We start from the raw sequence: 26,122 nt of genomic DNA, 5'->3' as shown, positions 1-26,122 counted from the left end.
ATGCAATTTTGTGTTTTATTTTCTGGGATCTTTTTTTAGTAATTATGTTGAAGTTCTTGGTGTAATTCACCATAGATTTGTTTGTGCTGTAAATTAGTGAATAAGATATATATGCATTTCCTTTTAAATGGATTGCATTTTAGTTATTAATCCATTTCCAACATACTTAATAATGATATCACTCTTCTCATAATTTTTTATTGTTTTTAATTTCTTTGTGACATTTCCTCAAGAAAAGTACATATGTTTCAATTGAGCTGAAGGTGCTTGAGAACTCTTTCTAAATTGTTTAATTCTTATGCACGGTAATAAATTCATATACCCTCTTTTTAATTCTAAATTTTAATTTTCTTAAGTAGTATATGATACGTCTAGTTTCTTTTAATAATGATTCATATACCCTCTTTTAATTGAGGAGTAGTCTAAATTTATATGATCTTTTTGTAATATTTTTAGCACACTATAATCTATTAATAGTATATGTTTAAATCTGAGAATTTCTTTATAAAAAATAGTAGTGGTGTCATCAAGCCATAAAATGTTTTGCATTTTTTTTGTAATTGTCTATACAATTCTTTGTGTATGTGAAAATAAAAGGAGAAGGTAAAAGCTAGTTGTATTCTCTTTATAATTTTATCTCAATTGGGAATTATACATATATAAGAGCATCTCCATCAATATATTTTGGTGTGATTTTTGAGGAACCTTAGCTTATGTGGGAGAGGGAGAGGGAGAGGAGAGAGAATAACAAAAGCCTCATTGAATGCATTGATTTTTGGCAGAATAATGGGACCTACCAAGGAAAATTTCATTTCGTGGCCATCTCGCGTGAAACCCGACGCTTTATTCATTTTCTTTTCTTTTTTTCCTTATTTTTTTTGGGTTTTCAACTTTGTTTTGCTTTTTATTTTCTTCTCTTCAAAAACTACAAGTATCGGAGATGCTCATATCGCGATGGAGGGGTAGGATGGATTTTTGAAAAAGAAAAAAAGATTAAATATGTATAATTGCATTGCAAATAAAAACTAAAAAGGCTTGGCTATTATTATTGAAGAAGAAGCTATTGTGGACCTAAGTACCTAACCCCAAATAAATAAATAAACAAATAGTATATAGGGATTTGGTTGGCTATTATTGATCTCACAATAATATTAAAAAAAAAATGTTATTGCAACATGGAATTTTGATGGTCAAAGACACATGATGGCACAAAGGTAGCAAAACATAGCATATTCCTTGGATGGGTCCATTTGTTTATCAAATAAACATGTGGTTTATTACTATTGGGTGGTGGCCTAGAAGGTGGACGTATACAAAATAATAATCTTAGATGTTATTGAATAATCATATCCTCTAATGGTCTACAATCTGAAGCCAAACTCTGAATTATATGTTTCAACTCCGTGTCTCCGTGTGCCGAAATCTTAGGTGACGTTTGGTTCATGCAATGCATTGAAAATAAAATATTATTTTGTAGAATAAATCTATTTCATTGTTTAATTTGAGTTTTATAACAAGGAATTGAATTTTACAAAATGAGTTATTTCTTTTGCAATGAAAATAGTCATTCTCAGTGTCCTCTTGATATTACAGGGCGTTTGGTTAGAGGACAAAAATTATAATTTTGTGAAAAAAAATAATATAGAAATAAAATAGGAATTTAAGTTACATTGTTTGACACAAAATAATAAAATTATTGAGAATAGAAAGAGAAGAAAGTGATATAAAGACTAAAATGTCCTTGTGTAATAATAATAATAATATTATTATTATTATTTTCATTTTTATTTTTATTTTTATTTCTTTTTTCCTTTTCCAATTTGCTGTTTAATTCCAATTCATTAGGGGCTCATGAATTGTAATTTAATGGTTTGAGGGAATTACAATTCTTTTCAACCAAACAATAGAGTTTTCATTGAAAAGGAATTTCAATTGCAGCCAACCAAACACCTTGTTAGTTATTCTTAACATGTCCGCACGGGCTTAACTCATTGATTCAGTAGACATTCGGGGGAAGAGAGCAATGTTTGAACCTCAGCAGCGGCAGTGTGGGGTTTATGCCTGTCTTAAATCAATGTGATTTATTACATCCTCCCAAATGCTCTGTCGGGCATTTTGAGAGAAGTTAGAATAGCTATTTTATTATTCCAAATATACCCTTAAAACCCTACATATAAATGCAATATTTCTAAGCTTCTTAATTTCAAGCTCCAACAATTAATTTGTCAGTTTCTCATCATAACTAAAGTACGATAATATGCTTCTTTTTTTTTTCTTTCTTTTTTTTTTTTTTTTACAATTTCATGTATGTGTGTGCATATATAGTTTATGTTTTTCTTCTTCTTTCCAGTTCCATGTGTTTATGTATATTTATTATCTATTTTTATGTTGATTTTTTCATCTAAATTTTGTGTATGTATGTAGCGGCTAAAGGCTACTTACTATATCACTCTATCAAAGATATGATGACAAGTGGCCAGTGGACTGACGTGTCGTATTCTAGTTAGCGAATATGACTAGTCATCCAGAGAGAGTGGAGTCATATTAAATAGTTACAACATGTCGAACTTGTAACATAGTAGGTGTAGGTCAACCTAGCATAATTTGTAGAGTATTGGGCCTAATTGGTTAATTTATCAACCAAAAGTAATCGGTCCAATCTTTTAGAATGTTGATGTCTTGGATTGACTGATTGAGTCTATCAAGTTGATTATTTAAGTTATTAGGCCAATTAGCTATCCAATAATCTTATCAATATAATCCAATAATCTCATAATATTACCTTAACAAAATAGTACAATATATAAAACATGATTCTAGTATCTAAAAATTACAATTTTAATTCTTGCTTACACTCTTTCGAGTTTTGACAATCATTATTCCATGGACTATGGTTCACACATTTGTGTAAACCATAAATAAAAAAAAAATATTTTTAATATATTAAAAGTATATTATTTGTATACACAAAGTACATTATTTGAAAGTACATATTTTTTTATATTATCAAATAATGTACATTTAATACACAAATAATGTAACTTTAGTATGTAAAAAGTGTATATTACATCTATGTTCCACACATTTATGTGGACACAATAATTTGACTACTTTCGATGAATCCCGTCGTAATAACGAAAATGAAATATGCATTATTATTTATTATATATGGCAATACAAAAATTCTTACAAAATTTATTTATTTATTCTTTTGATAGCAAGTTTTTCTAGTGCCTTGCCGTGATGGAAAAGAAGTGTTCTGAGAAAATTGAGAACCAAAAGTGGATGACTTGGCAGACAACAAAACCAATCAAAAAAGGCCAATGCTTTTTAAGAAACACATATCCAAACAGACCTCTCCAGTGTTTCGGTGGAACACACAATCATTTCAAGAGTTTTTTGGGGAAAGGAAAAGTAAAACTTGGTTTTCTTTTACAAGTACAACATGGCATTATTCTACTTCTTAAAAAAATAAAATTTCGGATGTTCAATTGACAGATTTTTTTTAGAAGAAACAAATTCATTAATCAACTAAGGGTGTGTTTGAAAACCGGAAGAAGAAGAAGAAAAAGAGCACCATTGCACCAATATGTTGCTGGCGCATTACTCTAGTGACAAATTATTGTGTGGACTATAACAAAAAGTACATTTTTAATATACTAAAAGTACATTATTTGTATATTGAATGTATATTATACAAAATAATGTACTTTTAATATTCAAATAATGTATCTTTCCTAAATACATTGTACATCTTTAATATACTAAAGTACATTCTTTGTGTATTGAATGTACATTAATTAATAGTATGGTCCACACAGCTGTATGGACCATTGTCCACACAATAATGATTGTACTCTAGTCTAGTTATTAAGTAATAATCATGAGTTTTATTTTAACCACATAACAAAATATGCTCTGAACTTTAAAACTGAACAACTATCCTCCCAATATTAGAATGATTACAGAGTAGATCCAGTTTCCAGAGTCCCTGTGCTGCCATGGTCTGTTACTTTTCTTCGCAATAGACCTCTAAGAATAGAGAAAAGTGCAATGAAAGCTATTTCCATGTGCTCACAACTGCTTGTCTTGATTGAAACCTGCCCCATTTTCTGGCTGTTGAGATTAGCATTCACAGAAACATTTGTTCCCCTGCTCAATCTCAAGTCCGACTGCAAGTTTCCGCTCAACACCGTTTCTTTGTTGAATGAGAGGAGTGTCATTGTGAAACTTACGCTCTCGTTTCTCACCGGGTAGTCTCTCCCTCTCAGGGTGGCTCCGAAGCTACCGCCCAGCGCTGCCTGCCTGGCGCCTCCCATCCGGCCGCCAGTTACCGTGAAATTCAGCCTCTTCCCGATGGTGAAGCTGTCTTCGACCTTGGTGCCGAGGAAGTAGTTTCCCCCGAATGAAGTTAGAGAAACCCCACATTCGGTGATGTTATGCTTCAGAGTCCTAGCTTGTGCATTGCTGTGAAGTGAGCAGATCAATTCTTGGCGGGCGGATTGAATATCGAGACCTGCGGTGTAAACGGATGCTCTTGAATCTGAAGGATCGGAATAAGCTGCGGTGCACTTGGATTGAATGCTGAAGTCTTGCTTGTCCTTGCTCATTTGTCCTGTGACGGATGCAGAGATGTTCTTCGTTACTTTGGCAGTCGTCTCTAGATTGATGCCATCGAAGCTCACTTCGTGGTCCCATCCATGGGGATCAAGAACTGGCCTTGCAAGCCACTGATCGCTAGTAGTGAGGCACCTGTATCTATGTACGGGATAATCTGAACTAAAACTAGGAGGAATATCCATGTCGGGCAACAGAACAGGTTCTGGGCGTTCCTGCTGACCATCAGAATCGCCATTCGGGGCTGAGATCCCACTCTGGGAACGAAGGGCTTCTCTTCGTTGCCGTGCTTCTTCTTTCATCTGTTTTTTCAAATAAAGGGTTTCCCTGTAATCCAACTCATCAAGATAATCGTTCTTTTGCTGAGGACTCAATTTTTGATACTGGGCTTTCGTCAGAACTCGAATGGGAGGTAATTGGTCATACTCATCTTCTTCATCTGACTCTGAAAAGCAAACTTCGTCAACTACATCTTCTGTTCCAGTATCAGTTAGTTGAGCACGATGCTTAAGAAAAGACGAGAGGAGATGGGGAAGTGAAGGCAATCGGCTAACATTAGATGGCCCCAATTTTATCCTGTTTCCAAAATCCAACAGGGTATTAACATCACCCAGAACTTTGGTACATAGGCATGTCAACAAGAACTGGAACCTCCACACCTGTCCATTAGGGAGAAGCTTCTCTCCAGCATCGTTGGTCTTGCAGTGAGGATGATTCTCCACCAAAATTACCGGGTTTTCAAGTTTTGTGTCGGAGACCGCCTGGTGAATGTAATGTTGCACCAGATCTGTGCAGTGGGTGACATAAGATTCGAAGGTAACGGGGTACCCATGTGGTCCTTCGGGAAGAGCAGAGGAAGAATGAGTCATCACAAGGACGGTATTGAACCAAATTGCAGGGCCAAAGACTTCAGTTACAAGCCTCAATAAAGGGAAATCACTATAACCCACATTGATCAAATCAAGCCGTTCAAAATATAACACCAAATCTGGAGGGTTCTTTCTTACATATCGCTTCACAGACCGCAAAATCTTCCTGTTTCTCCGGGCAGTACTTGGAGAGGAAGGCAGCAAACCAGGAGTATCAATAAAAGCAATTTTGACACCCTTCACAGTTCCAGTAATTTCTTGGACATGCTTAGTTGCAGGATGAAATGCATTTGTCATAGCCTTATTTTGATCGAATATCGAATTTATCGTTGAACTCTTGCCCACTCCAGTTTTACCAAGTAAAAGTACTTTGAAGGAGACATCCAATTCAGGCTGACCAAAACCCTCCTGTTCTGCTGCTATTTCTCTTGCTTTCTCAATTTTAAGATTGCATCTTTTTAAATCGGATTCCCCCGCTCGAATCATTGTGGCCAGGTGGATCCGATACAAGACCTTGGACACCATGATATTGTCTAGTGGCAAACCAAGTCGATGAAGAACACGTAAAAACTTGATTTGAAGTTGTTCAATTCTAACAATTGGATTTTTCTCAACAACATTGCTACTAGACTGACAAGATATTTCGTCGAAGACTTGCTCTGAAGGCAACTGGTTATGATTTTCCGGATTATTATTGGAAGAATAAGAAGTATTGGAAGATGCCGGTAACATGGCCACATTAGTGGTGCAAGCTGAACATAGAAGAGAAAAAAATCGAAAAAGTGGCATGTCATCAATACAGAACTTAGTATATTAACTAGAAATCACTAGTTGAAGGTGCTACAAGCGATCTTGCTATTATATTGGTGCAAGAGCTCATCATGAACCAAGGAGAATTTATTTTCGGCATCAGACAAAGAGTGATTGACCCCAATTTCCTCATAGAAAAGGACATCGAGAGTGACAAATCAAGGTTACCACAAAGGGACCAAACATGTTGCTTACAAATTTCATACAAAGGAATACGGTCACCACTACACGTGTCAAACATGGCAAACTTGCAACCATTAGGGCAGACTCAACTAGCTCTTAAATTGACATGCAACCAAAATTCAGATTTAAGAAAATATTTGCATAAATATGCGCTAAGATAAGAGAGCATACCTTGGTTTTGATACTCTTCATTTGGTGATTCCGGTGACAAAAAGCTTTCCGATGTTGAAAGTGGTCTTGATGATGCTAGTGTCTTGGACACTAATTGAGATAGGACCCAATCCTTGAAGCTCATAATGCCTTTATCATTGAAAAAAAGGAGGAAACAATCAGATTATAATAGCTTATCTAATAGCAATGGAGATGTGGAACTAGATAAACAATTTACAGGTCAAATACAACTCGTAAAGGAAATCCTCTAGTGTAAAATAGAGAAAGATTTATTGATTTTTAACTACCCACATATAATATGCAGATGAATGATTTACAGCTCAAAATACAACTCTTAGCTTACTGGATTGCCTCTGTACTCCAGATTAAGAATCTTAAAAAAAAAATAAAAAATAGCACATAATCAACTGAGTTATTTGAGCACCGAAAGTTAAATTACAGAAAAAACAAGAACTATGTGTTAAGTCTCTGAGGAATAAAACACCCCTGGAGAAAGAAATCCTTGTATAGAAGCTCCATACTAACCCTAAAAAGCATAAAATCCCAGAAAGGATTATTGCATGCATGAACGAACACCTAGATCAGTAACAGAACAAATTTAGACTACACCACAAGCAATAGACTCAGGCTTGAAGGGTCATTACCATCCAAATTTATCCCCTGGAGACTTTAAGCATTTAAGAGCAAAAACGGTTATGTGTTTCAACATTAAGGCAATTTTCTACCAAACAATACACCCGAACAACCATAATGACATTGTTGACTGTACTCCAGATTGCCTCTGTACTCCAGATTAAGAATCTTAAAAAAAAAATGATTGCCTCTGTACTCCAGATTAAGAATCTTAAAAAAAAAATAAAAAATAGCACATAATCAACTGAGTTATTTGAGCACCGAAAGTTAAATTACAGAAAAAACAAGAACTATGTGTTAAGTCTCTGAGGAATAAAACACCCCTGGAGAAAGAAATCCTTGTATAGAAGCTCCATACTAACCCTAAAAAGCATAAAGTCCCAGAAAGGATTATTGCATGCATGAACGAACACCTAGATCAGTAACAGAACAAATTTAGACTACACCACAAGCAATAGACTCAGGCTTGAAGGGTCATTACCATCCAAATTTATCCCCTGGAGACTTTAAGCATTTAAGAGCAAAAACGGTTATGTGTTTCAACATTAATAAGCATTTAAGAGCAAAAACGGTTATGTGTTTCAACATTAAGGCAATTTTCTACCAAACAATACACCCGAACAACCATAATGACATTGTTGACTGTGAATTCAAAGTTCTTCAATTAATTTGCTCCATTTCTTGCGAGAAGCTGAATGCAATTCCAAACATGGTAAAGTCCTTTCCATCTTTGTACATCACTACATTCCTTTTATCTCTTCAGCACAACCCTAGTTCTATTCACCCACTCGCATTTCCTTAAAAACACCAAAAGAATTGTATATTTAAAACCAAAAGGATAAAACTGCAGGTTAACCTCCATTTATTTGTTCCCAGACTTCACAATGACTCAGCAATTCTATCCACACTATTGCAGAACAGCCAAGTCCACAAAATCATTACAGAATAAATCAGCACAATGTTGAAAGCTAATAATAACAGAACATTAATTAATGAAACAAAACAGAACAGAACACATTTATACCTGATTATTAGCACATATACTCATAAATGAACAGATATAAGCAGCACCAACTATAACTATACACAAGAAATTGGTCAAAGCACAAAGTTCAAGTAAAATAGAAAATTCAGGAGAAAGACTTACCTGATGGTATCACACTCTCTGCATCCATCCAAGAATTTCACAGCTCTGGCAATGCCAAATTACCATTAACAACTAAAATCCTTGCCCTATTTTACCCTACTAAACAAAGAAAAACCCAGTTCAAAACACTTAATTTTGGATCGAAAACAGAAACTGAAACCAGCAGAAATTTGTTTGAGGAAAGGATAGAATCGAAGGGTATGCAAAATTTTGCAAGTTTTGGGGGAAATTCAAAAAGAATAGAATACACACTGAAACCTGGTGGAATTAAATGAGAACAAAGTTCATATATGGATTGATTGATAGAGGAGGGGACAGCGAGAGAAGATTGGGGAAGTTTTTATCAGATGAGACAGGAAACAACGAGGCATAGTCTGTAGTAACCGACTCCTCGCCCTTCAAAATGGATACCATTTTTTCCCCATGTCCCTTTTGCCTTATGACTATTAAGATATTAAGATATACGGACATCCAATCATATATTTTCTGAAAAATAACCAAAAAAAATACCTTTGAATTTTGGGATCCATTTTCAAAGTCTTAGGGTTTACCAAAGTTTTGTTAATATTTATTCATTTTTTAGATAAAAATTAGAGACTTGTTTTTTTTCATATCAACTTGATTATTGATATTAATAATACTTGATATAAGATTTGCGTATATTTAAGATTGTATTTAATAGTTAATACTATTGACATCAATGATGAACAACATAAAAGATTTTTCATTAAAGTTAAGAATTTACTCCCTCAATAGGCATTGTAATTTTGCCCGTGGTTGAATGTGTGGAACATGATTCTTATACAAAAAAGTCACAATTTTTATTTTTGTCAAATACCATCTCGATCGAGCCTATTGCAATTTGCATAGGATCTTCCTAGTTCAGTTTATCTCTGCGTGTAGTTTGCAAACTATTACACGATAAATTACTGTATGGACTATAACAAAATATATATTTTTAATATATTAAATGTACATTACTCATGTATTGAATATACATTATTACATTACATGATAAATCATTTAGTAAAATAATTAATTACAATTTGTTATTCAAATAACAATTTCCTATTTTAAAAATGTTTATTAACCCTATATTTTCTTCACCTTTCCAATTTATTTCCTCATTTCACTGGTTCTTAACCATAATATGTAGATGGAGGATGAGATGCTTTAAGAAGTGTTAAGCATAATAATAATATATATAAAACATAAATGTATATCCCAGCTATTAAGTTATATTTTTAGCTGAAACAAAATTTTATTATTCAATTTGGTATCAAGGACATATTATGAAATATCCGAGAAGTAAAGAGACAGAATAATTTGGTCATGAAGAAGGCTAATAAAATTAAACAAAAATACCTTTCAACTCATCTTACTTATATCAGTTTTACTACGTATAACTTAAAGTCCAATAGAAAAACTAAAATTGTAGAGATGACAATTGAATCACTAAAAAGGGAGTAATTTTGAACAGGCTTTCCCTGTTGCCAGTCAACCCCCATCCAGAGCCTGGTCAACACCACAGAAGATGAAGCAGAGTTTGCCATGAAAGAAGCACAACAAATCTTGAAAGATGGATGGTTCTTTACTTCTAAGTGGCAAAAATATGTGCACCCAGCTTTGTTGAATCAGCAGTGGAAAGTCATTCTTGCACCAAGGGCAAGGAACCTGCAGAATCCAGAAAAGAAAGAAGAGAATCATCAAAAATTGTAAAAAGAAATGGGCATTAAATACACAGCTCAAGCAGTACATGTTTGCTGTAACTCAAACTCATCATATGCTGCATAATGCATTTGTAGTATCAACACCATTGGAAGCAAAAAAACGTATGCCTGTTCTATAAGTTAAATAGCAAACAGAGTAGATGACTTTGGACTCTGATCTATCAGTTGTAATCCTACATTCCTTTTTGGGTTTAACACACTAATCCCCTCGTTGAATTGTAGGCACCTAAGGGTGGGACAACTGGCCTGGAGATTTAAAGTTGCTCCATACCCAAAGCCAAGAACCGATCCCTTCATCCCTTGACGATTGATTAAGGATGGATGAGTCTCTTCCACTCAACCACACCCCCCAGGTTGTGATCCTACATTCCTACATCAACAGATTGTTTTTTTGTTTTAAGATTATCAAAAAAAATTCTTCACTTTTTGTTGTATTGTCAAATCTATGCAACAGTTTTCTTCTTTCCATTAAGGCAATGATTCACACTAGATGGGGATGAGAGATATTTTCAAGTAAGGTAACAACAGCAACCACCTGGAGGGGGTGAGAAGAATTTTTAATTTACACCTCCCATTCAAGAAATTCCTTTCTGCAGGTGTGTACTAGAAGGAGATCCACTGTCAGTTGGTAGGTTTACTGCTGAGACAGAATGTTCTTCACACGTAAAAACATATGATGATATGGCAGAGAAAGTAGTAGTGAATTCCAATTCACTACTATTTTCTCTACATCCATATAATCCGTACGAGTACAAATAAAAATGTATTTCCAGAAACTTCTGGTCTGTCAGGGGAAACGTCACATTTACATCAAACATTAATTTGGTTTGAGTCCACATCAATCATGGATGAAGCTGATTAACCTCAAAATATAAAGCTTGATCCTTTAACCGCAACATTTCACATCAAATTTGCAATTCTGTCTTCAACTAGAACTTTCCAAGTCCTCAAAAAATAAAAACTAGATCTTTCTGGCATTCCATAATCCCTAATTCCCTATATCATCAGCAGTACCTAACTCACTATGGGATAAAAAGCGATTCATGACCAAGCTGTCCATACATACTCTATAGCATAATAAACCACAATATGCATACACACAGTATGGTGTAAGTGTGTAACACTGCAACCACTATGTTTTTATCCCTAGAGTAGAGTTGACATCCCTTGTTTTTTTATCTAAGAAAGTGTCAAGTAAGCTACTAAACTTATCACTATCGTGCAATCAGGTCACTAAACTTAAAAAGTGTGCAACTAAACCATCATACAAGCAAAATATGTGTAACGGAGTCATTTTTTTTTTAAATTTCTTTAATGCAATTTGAGTTGAAAACAATCTTTACTCCCAACTAATTTCGCAGGGGGAAAGAGCAACTCTTAATACATACCATGTAAGCAATATGATCAGATTCTACCGGGAAAAATTGAAAAACTATCCTAATTGCACATATTTTGCTTGGTTGATGGTTCGATTGTTATTTGACACTTTCTCCTTTTATCTATTATGCAAAGCCTTAAAGTTTTCTAATAATTAGAGTATGAGTTATAACTTATAACACATTTATAGCATCCATAGAAACAACCAAAACCAGGAAGTTAGCATGTAAAGAGGAAGCATACCACTATCAAAGGTAGGTTCCATTAATTTCTCGAGTTCTCCGAAGAAGATGCTGGCAGTGAATGGCCATTCTTGGGCAACTTTGTCAAAATAAGCTGCTCCCCTGCTCCTTCTTCCACCTTCCCAAACAACTGCTTCCTCAACTTCTCATGCAAATGGCCAAACAATTCCTTCTTCAAGGACTCAAACGCCAAGTCAAGCCTCTCAAGCTGCTCCATGGCATTCTTGTTGTACATGAACAATCCATAGTACAAATCGAAGCTATCACTGGCAGTATTCTCTACCAAATTCAACAATGTCTCATACCCCTTGGTGTTAATCGGCGTAGTCTCCAGTTGAAGCTTCTCCAACACCCTCCCCACCGTATGCGTCATGAACTGTGACCCGGCGGCGTGCTTATCATGCTCAGCACAGCTCATTTCCACCATTCTACAACCTTCCTTGTCGAAAATATCCAGAAAACTCTCGACTCTCGAAACCCTAGAGTCCTCATCGCCTATCCGAACCTTATCAAACACAAACGGCAATCCGTGCCAGCCATTCTTCCCGCTTTCCGGCCCGAACATGGGGTGAGTGCAGAGAATATCGAAGTGAGAAGGGAGCAATTGAAGCATAATGTTCTTAGGGAATTCCTTCACCGATAATACATCAACGAAGAGAGTATTCCGCTTCAGCCGCTGGATTGGAAGCGCGCGGAGGACCGGCTCGGTGGAGATGATGGAGGTGCAGAGGAGGATGACGTCAGGATGCTGCTCGCAGAGGTCATGCATGTCGGAGTAGAAGGAAACGCCGAGCGATTGCGCCGCCAGGGAGTAATCGGTCCGAGAATACGCGAGTAGGGTGTGGCCTTGGCGGATGAAAGCCTTAGCGAGAAATTGGCCGAAATTTCCGAATCCGATTACGGCGATTTTCAGCTTGGTAGACTGGATTAAATCGTTCGAGATTTTTGCCTCGTAGTCATACGGCTGGGCGGCGTCGATTGCTCTGATTTGGAGGAGGCGGCGGCGACATGGCGGCGGATTGGATTTTCGATGAGAAATGTAGCGGCTCCGGCAGGGAAGAGGAAGAGTGGACTTCGTCTTAGAAGCGACGGCTCCGCCGGTTGCGGAGTTGAAGTGAACTGCGGCTAAAGACATTGCGATTAGGGAGGCGGATTGCGGCGGCGGCCTTATGAAAAAGGCTTAGTTGCCGTTTGGTTTAAAAACTAGAAATTATTTATATTTGCGGCGTCACGGGAGTCTATTTCCTATAGACATGCGTAACTATGTTTTACACGGGACAACATTTTTGTTTGGATGCTAAATGGAAAGCAACAAGTTGTGGATATGGCAAAAGAGGCGTGGGATGCTGGGAAGGTGGGAAGGTGGTCATTGTGTTTTTTATGTGATTTTTTTTTTTAAATAAGTCAAGTTTAATGTTTTCAATTCTATCGTATTATATAGTGAATTTATGAATCTGCCCTCAGCCACATAAAAAAAAAAAATTGAAGTTTATATTTGGCAAAGCTTATTTAGAAGTTTATAATTTATTTTAAGTTATTAATAATTTATAATTTTGTTTGATAAATGTTTCAAAAATAAACTAGTAATTTAAAATAATAGTTTACTTTGAAATGTTATTCTAAGTAATTTATAGTTCTCTTTTATCCTCATTTCGCGACTCATTCACCACCAAGCATTGCCCTTCATCTTCATTCAATAAGTTTAATATCCAAAGTTGGACACTCACAAGTCCTACATGAAAAGTGGTATAGATAAAATATAAATCATAATATGTGTCTCAATTGACCTATGCTTATACATAGCATTTCAATCCTGCACTTTAAAATTACTAGCAAAGCAAAGCTTATAAACTTATTTTTGGTATATCAAAATTAACGTTGATTTGGAGTTTAGTAGATTAACTGATAAAGGTATTCATGTTGTGTGAGGTGAATAATTGATAAAGGTATTCATGTTGTGTGAGGTGAATAATTGAGGATTTTATTTGGAGGGTATATGTTATTTGGAGTTACATGATTAAATTATGCCCCTATATTTTGGTCTGAGGTGTTGTAAACATTCTCTAACTATAGGAAGAACTCCGCACCATACTAGACTAATCTCTGTTTGAACCGGACCAGCTCAATTTAAAGACAAAGTGTTGATTAAATTAATTTTTCTATATAAGAGAATGTTCGAACTTCCGACCTCTCCTAATGGAAAGCATGACCACTCACACCAACTAAACTCCACTCACACCAACTAAAACTCGTTATTATGCCACTATATTACCACTCAAACTTATAACTCTCTGATGTGGCATGTTTTAATGGGTTAATATTCACTATTTAAAAAAAGGAAAAAAAAAAGAAAAAAAAAAAGAGCAAATAAAGACTGGCAAAGATCTAAGATAAGAGGATTTATAAGTGAACATTTCTCTCGGAAAATTTAATGAAGTACAAAATGACAAATGTACTTTTGACATAGAAGTTAGGAGGAGTTGTAGGCAAAAAGAGGAATACATTTCGGCGATGAGAGACTGGTATGACACAAATCGGAGGTAAATACCACTACAGGATCCGCTCAAAAGATCTTGAAGAGAAGGCCGCCGTGGGTGGCGAAGAAGGGCGCGAACACAAGAGACTCGACAGCCATGAGCTTGATGAGGATGTTCAACGACGGGCCAGATGTGTCCTTGAGAGGGTCGCCGACAGTGTCACCAATAACGGCCGCCTTGTGGCAATCGGATCCCTTGGGACCGAGAGTTCTCGCATGTTCTGAAGCCCCAGCCTGTAAACCGAGAAGCAAAGCACAAAGTATGAAAAATGTTGAAAACTCGGGTTTGGGGCAATGCCAGGAATCTTAACAGATCGAATTTCGATAATTTACCTCGATATACTTCTTGGCGTTATCCCAGGCACCACCGGTGTTGGATGCAGAGATAGCAATCTACAACAAGACAGAGACACAAGTAGAGAGCATGTTACTATGTCAGATGATCACAATTGTCATGCATTATGTATAGTCACGGTGTATATTCAAATTTCAAGGACAAATTTGGGTAAATGGCAAAAGGGTTGCATTATCGATGATATTACCTGTACACCAGAGACGAGGGCTCCAGCAAGGACACCAGACAAGGTTTCGACACCGAAGAAGATTCCAACAATTAGTGGAGTGAGCATGACAAGGGCACCAGGTGGAATCATCTCCTTGATGGAGGCGTCTGTTGAGATCTTGACACAGGTGGCATAGTCGGGCTTGGCAGTGCCTTCCATGAGCCCCGGGATGTTATTGAATTGTCTACGCACTTCCTCAACCATCTTAAGAGCAGCCTTCCCCACACTCTTCATTGTCATGGCGGAGAACCAATAGGGAAGCATAGCACCCACGAGCAAACCAATGAAGACTTTGGGTGTCAGGACATCTACGGTAGAAATTTCAGCGCGGCTCACAAATGCACCAAACAGAGCAAGAGACACAAGAGCAGCAGATCCAATTGCAAATCCCTGAAGAAACGCACATATATAAATCAAGGGTCCGATCCATAGGCATAGGCATGGAAGTAAAACTTGTGGATACATATTGCCAAAAGCATTAACATGGCCTTTGGGGTGAGGGCCATACTACTTGGATAAACCAATGCATTTCTTCCGATCAAATATGTCAATGTAGGAGAGGATAAACAAAGGAGATAAGTTTACCTTTCCAATAGCAGCGGTGGTGTTTCCTGCAGCATCAAGGGCATCAGTTCTTTCACGTATCCTATGACTCATACCGGCCATCTCTGCAATGCCTCCAGCATTGTCACTGATGGGACCATATGCATCAATAGCCAAACCAGTGGCGATGGTGCTAAGCATTCCAAGGGCAGCAACTGCAATACCATACATAGCTGCAAAGCTGAAGCTAACAAAGATGCTGATTGCTATGGCAAAAATCGGAATGATGACAGATTTGTAACCCAAAGCAAGGCCAAAAATAACATTGGTAGCAGCTCCAGTGCGGCAGGAATCAGCAACATCTTGTACGGGGCTGGAAATAATGGGATGACAGTTAAATTTTGTGAGGGATAAAAACAACAAAAAGGCAAAACAGAAACAGCCAAACAGGTACCTGTAAGCATTGCTAGTGTAGTACTCTGTGACAAACCCAATAATAAGACCAGCCCACAAGCCAACACCAACACAGATGAACAATTGCCTGCAAGTTTAAACTAGAGTCAGACAGCCAGCTCTTTATTATGAATGTTTTTACCTTCTGTTATTGGACTTTCTTAAAGAAAACATCATTTTTGCTTGTTTTCTGATTGAATCTTGACAAATGATTATATGCATACCAGAGTGGATATTACAGATCCTGATGCAGAAAAGAATGAGTAATTACCAGCTCTGTACTACTTTCTGAGTACCAAAGTTGAAAATTGTGAAGGACGATGGAAGAGCAATCCAGGTAACAATAGCAATGCCAACTGTCATCAGGGCAGTGGAGATTATGAGTTGCTTCTTCAATGCTGGCTCAATTTCCTTTACAGCCTTGACTTCAAAGAAATCAGTAGCGAAAAGGGTGGTGAACAAGCAAACTAGAATGCCGATGGAACTGACAAGAAGAGGATATAACATAGCTGTGAACTCATGGTTGATGCCAAAGGAAGATATTGAAGCTACAACAAGGGCTGCACAAGATGATTCTGCATATGAGCCAAACAAGTCTGATCCCATTCCAGCAATATCTCCAACATTGTCTCCAACGTTGTCAGCAATAACCTGGCAAACATTTAGGTGTTAGAATCATGTAACATATAAGTTCAACTAAATCTTGGTATTCTAATTGAAAGAGCAACCCTACCGCTGGGTTTCTTGGATCATCCTCTGGAATGTTTCTCTCAACTTTTCCGACAAGATCAGCTCCAACATCAGCAGCTTTTGTATAAATACCCCCACCCACTCTACCAAAGAGGGCCATAGAAGATCCACCAAGCCCATAACCAGTGATAGACTCGAACAAGCCTTCCCAGTCGTCACCATAGTACAACTTGAACAGATTGATGGTAATGTACAAGACCAAAAGACCATTAGCAGCAAGAAGGAAACCCATAACTGCACCAGACCTAAATGCAGTGATGAAAGCCTTCCCAACACCCTTTCTAGCCTCCAAGGTAGTCCTGGCATTTGCATAAGTTGCTATTTTCATTCCGAGAAAGCCAGAAACTACGGAAGTAATAGCACCAAGCAAGAAGGATATGGTACTGAAGACAGCAGTGGCAAGTGCAGGCTTGCACGTTTTGGTGCTGTCATAGGTGCAAGGCTGGTCCTTTGTACTGAAACCCTCAACAGAGCCCAGGAAAACAAAGATCAAAATAGCAAAAGCAACCATAAAAATACCAACATACTGGTATTCAGTGAAAAGGAACGAGGTTGCACCTGTAACATTCATAAACTCAGCAATTAGTATAGTAAAAAATGCATTAGACACATCCCAAACCAGTATGTAACAAAAGGTAAATAGCATCAAGATCCACTCAAAAGAGAAAAGCAATTTCAAAGAAATTCAAACAAATAATCAGAATGAGAAACAATCCAGTTAAAACCTAAAAGAGCCAATTGGAAGCTCAGTTTACATGTCAAATAAATTCCATAATTCAATGACTGGAATATTATGAAAACAAGAAGGCAATCTCATCAGCAAGCATGGACAATGAAACTAAAGCCAATTACAGAACAAATGCGTACTTCACCAAGTTCATTGTAAAAACATCAAAACTAAAGTTTGTTGACAAAGAGGGAAAAACAATATTAAAGCTCTGTTATAATTTAAGATTGAGCTATAATATTGAATCCAACCAATTAGCTAGTCCAACTCTGATACCATGTTATAATTTAAGATTAGGCTAGAGTCACTCAATTTGGCTATAATGCACATGGACCAAACAACACTAAAAGATTAAATCCAACAAATTAGCTAGTCTAACTCATCGACTTATAAAGTCATATGTTTTATCTAATTTTATAAATGTGGGACACTTAACCCATCACATAAATGTGCAAAAAAGCCAAACACTATGGCAAATATTGTTTATCCAGGGAGCAACACGTTCCTAGCATATACAGTATTTCTCATAAATAAATTATTAGTATAATTAATAAACACAGCTCATCAGATCTAGCATTTTCGGTGTGACAGAAGCACAGCACTTTGATTGCTCTGATGAAAAAAAAAATCTTTTTTTATGACAGTTGTAATTATCTCTTAATGTCAACCAGTATGGAGACATTCAAAGATGGCATGCCTGCTTAAATCAAAAAAATGAATAAACTACTCTAAAGTAAATAAAGAACAAAAACTAAAGTCCAAGTCACCATACTCGTGTCAAGTATACAATCAATTAGCCAGAGAAACCTTCAACAAAAGGAAAAGGCCAGATCTTTACGATTCAGATCAGAATTTCAAACTTGTCTGAATGTGTTAAAATTACCAGAAAATGACTGTAAAAAAAGTCAAAGTAAATAAATTAGCAAGTAATGGAATCCAAAATTTACACCTCTAACCACAGTAAATTTCCTATTTTGGTTATTCCCTAAAATATACATGAAGCACAAACAAACACGCAAGCAAGAAGACCACTAAAGCACAACGTATTAAGCACAATACCGCACGCATCTAAGAATCATTACACAGAACTCTAACTTCCTACCCGCATTGAAAAAAAAAAAATTAGGGAGTATTAACTTTATTTTTAAAATGCCGACAAAAATTCAGCTGAGAAACGCGAAAATCAAGGAGAAAAGGCCACGAATCCAGACAGTGCATGAAGACATGTGAGAGTGAGCGAGAGTATACCTTCGGAGATGGCGTTTTGGATTTCGGCGCACTTGTGCACGACGCTGTGGTCATTGATGCCTTCCTCCTCCTCAATAAGCGACTCGGCGAAGCCGTTCTTCCCGTCGGCGGGCCCGGAGCCGGATTTCTCGGGGGAGAGCTTGACCTTGGAGACGAGGACCCACTGGACGAGAGCGAAGGCGATGCCGACAATCGCACACGCCGGGATCAGGACCTGGGTGCCGAGATCTGGCAGAATCGTCGCCGCAACCATCGCCGGCGAAGTGAGTGAACGTCAGAGAGAGAGAAGAGAAGAGAAACGGAAATGGGGAGAGGATGAAGAGCGGTTTTAGAGTCTGCGGTGGCTCACGCTCTAGAGAAGATATATATGGCCTTTGGTGCGTGGGATTTTGGGGTATTTATATGATTCATTTATAGCGTGGGTTAGGGTGGCCAACCGACTAAATTAAGGTTATAACCTTAATTAAATTTTTATATAATCACCTTAGGATCAAATTTCCGCAGTAATTATTTTAAACACTTTCCGTGTGTCTATTTATAGAATGTTGGGGCCATTTTGGTAAATACCTAAATCCAACAAATTTGTATACTATTTTTTTTAGTACTACTGACTCTATTACAATATAGTATCTATCTATACATATTTTCTTTCAACTTATTGAAATACAAAGAGTCATTGTCCCTACTTAATAAATAATCTCTTTATCTCATTTTATATGTCCTACTTAAAGCATCCTATTAGTGGAGGATTTTATGAGGTTTCTGTCGTATCCATGCCAGAGAGAGGGAGGATGAGAGAAAAATGAAAGGGAAAAAGTGATAATCAAAAAGTAAAAATAAAAAAAATAGACTATTTACGCGACTAGCTAGCGCGTGTGCAACAAGTGCGCGAAACGCACACCTGCAAGATTACTTTTTCCAGTTATTCTCAAAATTTAGGACCCACAAAAAATTACATTTGCAGGAATAAAAATCCCACAAAAATCACCTCTCACGTTAGTTAAAATAAAATCATAGGTTGGTTTTTCCTTCATCAAAAACTGAGCAAAGACCATTGATGGGGGTGCTCTTACAATTTATTGGTCAAATCAACTTTTTTTCTTTATTTATTTTCTTTAATATTTTTTACTTATTTTTAAATTTGATTTTGTATGTTTAATAGTACTTTTAGTGTATTTTCTAAATAAATAAATTTTGTATACTAATACTAAATATTATGAAAATTCGAATTAAAAATAATTTCAGTCAAGCCCGTTAACCGAACCAAATACATAAAATGGAACGAAGGGAGTAACAAATTCTAAAACTCGAAACCAGTAGCCTTTTAAAGGTAATATACTTAATAGACTGCGTTTATTTTGTTCAAATTGAAAATTTTACAGATTTTGGAAGTGCACAACGGTTGAAGTCCGCTTTATAATTTTAGTTGATAAAAATCACAATGAGTAAGAGCGAATTCAGTAATTTCTCTATGTGGGGGCGAAAAATAAAAATATTTCTGATAAAATATGAAAGGGTTGAAATAAATTGTATATTATCTCTATTAATATGATAGTCATAAATACTTTTTATTTTAATTAGATCAACTCTAAATATTTCATAATTGAATTACAAAATATATTTTGTATCAATTAATTAATTACTTTAAATAATTTGTATCTCAAAAATATATTTCGTATCCTCTGACCTTTTATACAAAAACAACCATTAACTACCAATTAAGCTATCTCAATTTTGATAACTTTTATGTATAGGCCCTGTTTGAAAAATAATCAGCCTATCAGCCAATTTTGATTTATTTGACTACTATTAGTTGTAAGTTGATAAGCTTTTTGTAACTCCAAAATACTAAAGTTCAAAAGGATATCCAAAGCAGCCTTTTCAATTAGCTTTTTGAGAAAAGAAATTATACCAAACAGCTATCAGCTAACAGCTAATTTATCAAACAACTTTCTACAATCAGCTAGTGTTATCAACAAATCATACATTCTAACCCAAACAGCCAACCCAATCAGCTAATAGCCATTTACCAAACAGGGCCATAATAATATGTTACTCCGTATTTATTTTTACTAAAGCATATAATATATACATATATACACACATATATATAATAGGGCTGAGATGGGTGAGGGCGACAAATAGCCCTCATTGTTCCCCCTCTGGATCCACCCTTAACAATGAGGTAAACTAGTATAGATTATTCATATATGACTGCTTCAAATTGAGAAAATCAATAGTTATTTTTTAGTGAGTCAAACGTGAAACTCGTAGATAGGTAAGAATGTTGGTCATTATAAATAGAAAATTGTAGTAATTTTTTTTGCATCCTCAATAGATGAAGTTTTTTGGTGGATTTCTATGTGCCAATTAGAAAAGAGGAGAGAGAGGAAAAGGAAAAAAAGAAATTAAAAAAAAAGGCGGACAAATCTATTAGATGAAAAAAATCACAAAAACATTTTTTACGCGCCCAACATGGCGCATGCACACACTAAACTGGGTGCATATTTGTGCAAAAAACGAGGCTGACAATTCATTTCTCTCACCATGTAGGGTGATATAATTCTGATAAAAATCAACATATTTATCGTGCAACCCAAAATACTTTCTCTCATCGCTCTCTCTTCCACATAGGATTAGATCTCCTCAAAAACCACCCAAAATCCCTATTGGGGATACTTTATCATGCTACAAGGATGAATTTATTCACAAAAATCCTTACAATATATGAATATTCCTCTTTTAATTTGGGGAAAATTGATTAATTTATAGTAATCAATGAATAAAAAAAAATTATATTGTTACTTCATATCATTAAAAAATGGTGACATTTTTGGTTCATGTAATTTCTTCTTCTTTTTGTTTTATATTGTAAACAAAATAATAATTTTACTATTTAGAAAAATACGGATTGTTTCTTTTACTTATAATAATTGACTTTTTATTATTCAGTATTTTTGTTTTCTATAATTGAAATTTTATGGAGTAATTGTCTACAAGAAAAATAATCAAAATACAAAAAAAAAAATTTTGAAAATTGATATCATAAAGTGTGATTTTTTTTTTTACTATATGTATCCATATTTCACTCTTTTTTTTAAAAAGCTTTTTTTCTGTCAAATCAACGTAAAATGCTAAGCATGTGACCATAATTAATAGATTTTTTTTTTAAAATATAAATGGCATGTTCAGTAAAATATTATTTGTTTTAGTTAATCTATAAATAAGTGATGCTATGCTTACATCCAACAAATAAATTTCTCATAAAGTGATGTATTTTTTTTTTTTTTTTTGGGATCAACTAACCCTGATGTATTTTGATTGATTGATAGTTAAATTATAAAACCAATCTCAATATAGTTAATAGTCCTCCAATATAACTAATTCATTCATGAAATCTTTAGAGTTATAATCTACCTTCTATTTAAATTTATATTTTATTATTCACCTTTTAATGCATGTTTTATTGTTTTATTGTGTATTTCTTTTATTGTTATTAAAAATTAAAAATATTAGTCAAATAATTAAGCTACCAAACTACATACAAAACTACAATTGTGCTATCAAATTCAAAAAAGTTGCAATAGCATCATTGAACAATCCAAATTTATAAAATTAAACCAAAAACGACTTGTACCTCTGTTTGTAAACTAACGTGGTACTTAAAGTTTTAAAAAATTAAATCATTAATCTATTTTAATAATTTTAAATTAATAAAAAATAATAATAATACATTCCCTTCGTGGATTCGTCTCATAGCGAAAACGAAGAGGGGGTTTACTTTTTAAATTTTAATTTATTTAGAAGTATTAAAATAGATTTACATAGTCAATAGTATTCAAAATAAAAAATACTAAAATATATTTAAAAATTAATTTTAAAAAAATTAATCGCCACATTAACTTATAATATGGTGTACATATCACTTTTAATTTAATTATATTATTTTAAATTATTCAATAACCCAATTGTATTATTATTATTATTATTTAAATTGAATAGTCAAGTACAATTTTATAGGCACCCCAAGTTAGATTTTATTTTTTCACACGAGTAAAATTATTACAAAAATATTTGGCACAAAGTGTAAACATATGAAACGGTCAAGCCGGAGTATTTGAGAAGGAATTTATGTAAGTCAAAGCACATGATAAATTCTGCCCAATTTATATGAATATGTGTAGTTGGACCGTTTTGTACTTTCCAAAAGTTAAATACATATAATTATATTAACGGTATATGTTATTTTGTTTTAAATAAAAGTACAGACACGATGATTTCGAATATGATTTTTTATGGGGGGTAAAAATGTATGGCGCTAAAAATTTTCAAATTTTCAATATGTAAGTAGCCTTACGGATTAGAGTATAATCAGTATATGCGTTTTCAAATATTCTTTATTTGTTTAACAGAATGTGTTAATTTCTAACTTGAATTAATGATACAGTTTTATTTGTTTAAAAAAAAATCTTCTTATTTGTCTCCTTTACGTATACACAATATGTTAATTGTAGATACGTAATATTTCGATCAAAATTCATAATGCAAGCTGGACCATGGTCCATGACTCCATGGTATAACAATTATGGCCTCAAAGAGCCATCCCCACAATATATCGTTAACCTGTATTATTAAAAGTAATTTTGTTTTAAAAAAAAGTAATTCACAATATTTACCATATATAATTAGGGGGAAACTATGATATTGATCGACACCATAACTCTTTGTACAAACTCTAAGTCAAATAGCGTAAGGATAATGTTGACTTGGTAACGATACAAACCCAAAATCTTCATCATTCACTTTAGAATGATGCCAAGTATCAAAATCATACTTGTCTATTGATACCTTATAATATTTATAAATTAATTAATTATTATATATTAATTAAAAAAACTCTACCTGGTGTATTGGTATTCTTATTTCTTTTAATGGGGCAAAGTGAAGATCTCGGGGTATTAGCACTGATCTTGATCTTTCAGGTTGTCCACTAATGAATCACTTTTTTTTTTTGTTATCTCTCATACATACTATATGGTATTTTCACTATTGTGAGAATAACCTAAATTTGTCTCAAGACATCATATATAATTTGAATTTTACTCAAGGAAAAGTATGACTTGAATATCTTTAAGATAATAGCTCTTTATAAATGTTGAATAATAAATCACTTATTTTAAAATTTTCATTTAGAATAAAATAAGTTAGGTAACATATTTTTATGCTAATTGCATTTTTGTAATGATTTTGGAAGGTGACAAGTATCCTTATGGAGAAAGAGAAACATTAACAAAAATAACGTACTAAACAAATATCAAAGATCATAAATCTAACTTCATTGTTATCCACCGGATTATCATGCAATTGAGAACAATAAAGAGGATTAGGTTGAGTTTGGATAAACATCCACGTCAGATCAATTTCAACCGTCTAGATTAGCTTCATGAAAATCATAGAACAAAAGACACCGTTGGTCCTACCCTCCTAACGTAGTAACGTTAATGCATTTGACGTACGAGGATGCTTCTCTTTTTATCCTTTTCGTTGGCATATTCGGATAGAACCATAATTATTTCTTTTTATTATAGCTCATATTTCTGGATTTTGTCACACTATGTGTTCTGAATCCATCATTAACGGCGTGTTTGGTTCGTGGAATAGGTCGGGAATGGAATACCATTCCCGGGAATAGACCTATTCCATTGTTTGTTTCGTCATTCTATTCCCGGGAATGAGCTATTCCCTTTGCAAGGGGAATAGCCATTCATAGGGGACCCCCTAGTATTAGGGAATAGCTTTTATACTATAATGACAAAAATGCCCTTTTTTATTATATTATAATCCTTATATATAATATTTGTTTATTTAAATATATATTTATTTATATATTAAAAATGTAATTAATAATTAATAATAATAATAATACATTTTTATTTAAAAAAAAACTTGTAACTAAGAGCAATTAAGGCTCCTTAAATGAATGAGTTTTTGCTCTTTAAGGCTTGTTCATCCTGTTGTTAAACAATGCTTCTCTTATATAGAAGAGCTCAAATGAGCTCCTCTTCATGAGTTATCAATGTGGGATCAAAAACTCTAATTTGTGTTTTAAAAATTATTTTATAAATAATTTTGTTTATTATTATTATTATTATTATTATTATTATTATTATTATACCTTTTTTCTTATTATTGTTATTAATATTATTATAAGTTTTATTTTATTGTTACATAATAATAATAATAATATTATTATTATTAATAACATGAATGTCCTTATTATCATTATCATTATTATTATTATTATTATTATTATTATTATTATTATTATTATTATTACATATTTTATAAGGGTATTTATGTCTTTTAAAACATATTACATTTCTAATCCTTAAACCAACCAAACACTGTAATATAATTCCTAAAGTCTATTCCTTCCGCGAACCAAACAATAGAATACAATTCCTATTCTATTCTTTGCCTATTCCATTCCTTATGGAATAACATTCATATTACCTCAAAATTCATTCCGTGAACCAAACGTGCTGTAAATTTATAAAGAAATAAATCAAATACATCTAATTTCAAGACCAGCCCAATTCGTATACTCATGCAAACAAGGAGTTCAACTTAAATCCAAACTTTTAATATTTGTGGTAGGAATCGAACCCTCAATCTTGACGTTGTAACTAAAAGCAAGTCTCTCTCTCTCTCTCTCTATATATATATATAGAGAGAGAGTTTCCAAAAACGTTTTTATTAGATCTATTTCTGAAATTTAAAAAATATTTTGGGATGCATTTTCCAAAAAGAAATCTGTTTTAGGGATTAAATTGTTTTTTTTTCTTGGTCTGTTATGTGGCAAATTATATCGTGGATCGTGGTCCCAAAACGACGTCGTTTTGATTAATGAAAACAGACGAATGAATTCGCGCCACTCACTTTCTTTTCATATATACTGCACTTTCTTTTCATATATACTGCAGTTACATTTCAACACAACTGCAGTTACCTTTCAACACAACTGCAGTTACTTTTTGATATAACTACAGTTTCATTCGATAATATAAAAACACAAAAGTGAAACTGTTATTCAATATCTATTCATATACACTGCAGTTACATTTCAACACAACTACAGTTACATTTTGATATAACTACAGTTTCATTCGATAATATCAAACACAAATGTGAAACTGTTATTCAGTATCTTTTCATATACACTGCACTTTCTTTTCAACACAACTACAGTTACTTTTTGATATAACTACAGTTTCATTCGATAATATCAAAACAAATGTAAGGCAGTATCTTTTGGAATGAAATGTAGTGTCAATTACGGGGCTCCATCTCCCACTTACTAAAACGACGTCGTTTTGGGACCGCGGTCCACGATATAAGAACTGCTGTTATGTATGCTCCTCTATTTTATTTAGCATTCCATTATTGTAAGACTAATATGAAATTCGGATCAAGTATTACCGGCACTCTTTACAAGAGTAGTTGAACCACTTATTAACTATCCG

General features: G+C 34.4%; 3 protein-coding genes across 5 annotated transcripts; all 3 read right to left on the bottom strand.

Annotated features, from left to right (window-relative positions):
• Window positions 1-3,848: 3,848 nt before the first annotated feature.
• On the bottom strand, window positions 3,849-8,860 carry LOC116002069 (translocase of chloroplast 90, chloroplastic). 3 transcript variants are annotated; one of them, XM_031242076.1, is made up of 4 exons: window positions 8,689-8,860; window positions 8,431-8,529; window positions 6,651-6,779; window positions 3,849-6,238 (listed from the first exon to the last, which is right to left on the bottom strand). In XM_031242076.1, the coding sequence occupies exons 2-4, from the start codon at window positions 8,456-8,458 to the stop codon at window positions 3,963-3,965; spliced, it is 2,433 nt and encodes an 810-aa protein (XP_031097936.1). In that variant the 5' UTR covers window positions 8,459-8,529; window positions 8,689-8,860; the 3' UTR covers window positions 3,849-3,962. The 3 variants fall into 3 exon arrangements, with proteins under 3 accessions (XP_031097936.1, XP_031097937.1, XP_031097935.1); XM_031242077.1 differs by having other exon boundaries at window positions 8,431-8,526; XM_031242075.1 differs by having other exon boundaries at window positions 8,431-8,860.
• An 811-nt stretch (window positions 8,861-9,671) lies between these two features.
• LOC116002100 (arogenate dehydrogenase 2, chloroplastic-like) lies at window positions 9,672-13,024 on the bottom strand. The gene is made up of 2 exons (XM_031242121.1): window positions 11,781-13,024; window positions 9,672-10,104 (listed from the first exon to the last, which is right to left on the bottom strand). Exon 1 carries the CDS (start codon window positions 12,912-12,914, stop codon window positions 11,802-11,804), a length of 1,113 nt encoding a protein of 370 aa, XP_031097981.1. The 5' UTR covers window positions 12,915-13,024; the 3' UTR covers window positions 9,672-10,104; window positions 11,781-11,801.
• Window positions 13,025-14,163: 1,139 nt separating this feature from the next.
• Window positions 14,164-18,951, bottom strand: LOC116002099 (pyrophosphate-energized vacuolar membrane proton pump). Its single transcript, XM_031242120.1, has 8 exons — window positions 18,600-18,951; window positions 16,608-17,182; window positions 16,146-16,525; window positions 15,876-15,962; window positions 15,464-15,794; window positions 14,858-15,268; window positions 14,649-14,708; window positions 14,164-14,549 (listed from the first exon to the last, which is right to left on the bottom strand). Exons 1-8 carry the CDS (start codon window positions 18,850-18,852, stop codon window positions 14,343-14,345), a joined length of 2,304 nt encoding a protein of 767 aa, XP_031097980.1. The 5' UTR covers window positions 18,853-18,951; the 3' UTR covers window positions 14,164-14,342.
• Between the last annotated feature and the right edge of the window lie 7,171 nt (window positions 18,952-26,122).

Source organism: Ipomoea triloba, chromosome 13 (genome assembly GCF_003576645.1).
Source record: "Ipomoea triloba cultivar NCNSP0323 chromosome 13, ASM357664v1".
NCBI lineage: Eukaryota > Viridiplantae > Streptophyta > Magnoliopsida > Solanales > Convolvulaceae > Ipomoea > Ipomoea triloba.
Note: the sequence above shows the minus strand (reverse complement) of the source record. Positions and strands in the feature narration are given on the sequence as shown.

Bases quoted from the DNA above. Each gene is read 5' to 3' on its own strand.
- LOC116002100 (XM_031242121.1), bottom strand. From the start codon at position 12,914: ATGTCTTTAGCCGCAGTTCACTTCAACTCCGCAACCGGCGGAGCCGTC.
- LOC116002069 (XM_031242075.1), bottom strand. From the start codon at position 8,458: ATGGATGCAGAGAGTGTGATACCATCAG. The intron at 6,780-8,430 runs GTAAGTCTTTCT...TCAATGATAAAG, and splicing joins AGAGAGTGTGATACCATCAG to GCATTATGAGCTTCAAGGAT. The intron at 6,239-6,650 runs GTATGCTCTCTT...TTCTATGTTCAG, and splicing joins TGAAGAGTATCAAAACCAAG to CTTGCACCACTAATGTGGCC.
- LOC116002099 (XM_031242120.1), bottom strand. From the start codon at position 18,852: ATGGTTGCGGCGACGATTCTGCCAGATCTCGGCACCCAGGTCCTGATC. The intron at 14,709-14,857 runs GTAATATCATCG...GTCTTGTTGTAG, and splicing joins CCCTCGTCTCTGGTGTACAG to ATTGCTATCTCTGCATCCAA. The intron at 14,550-14,648 runs GTAAATTATCGA...CTCGGTTTACAG, and splicing joins ACGCCAAGAAGTATATCGAG to GCTGGGGCTTCAGAACATGC.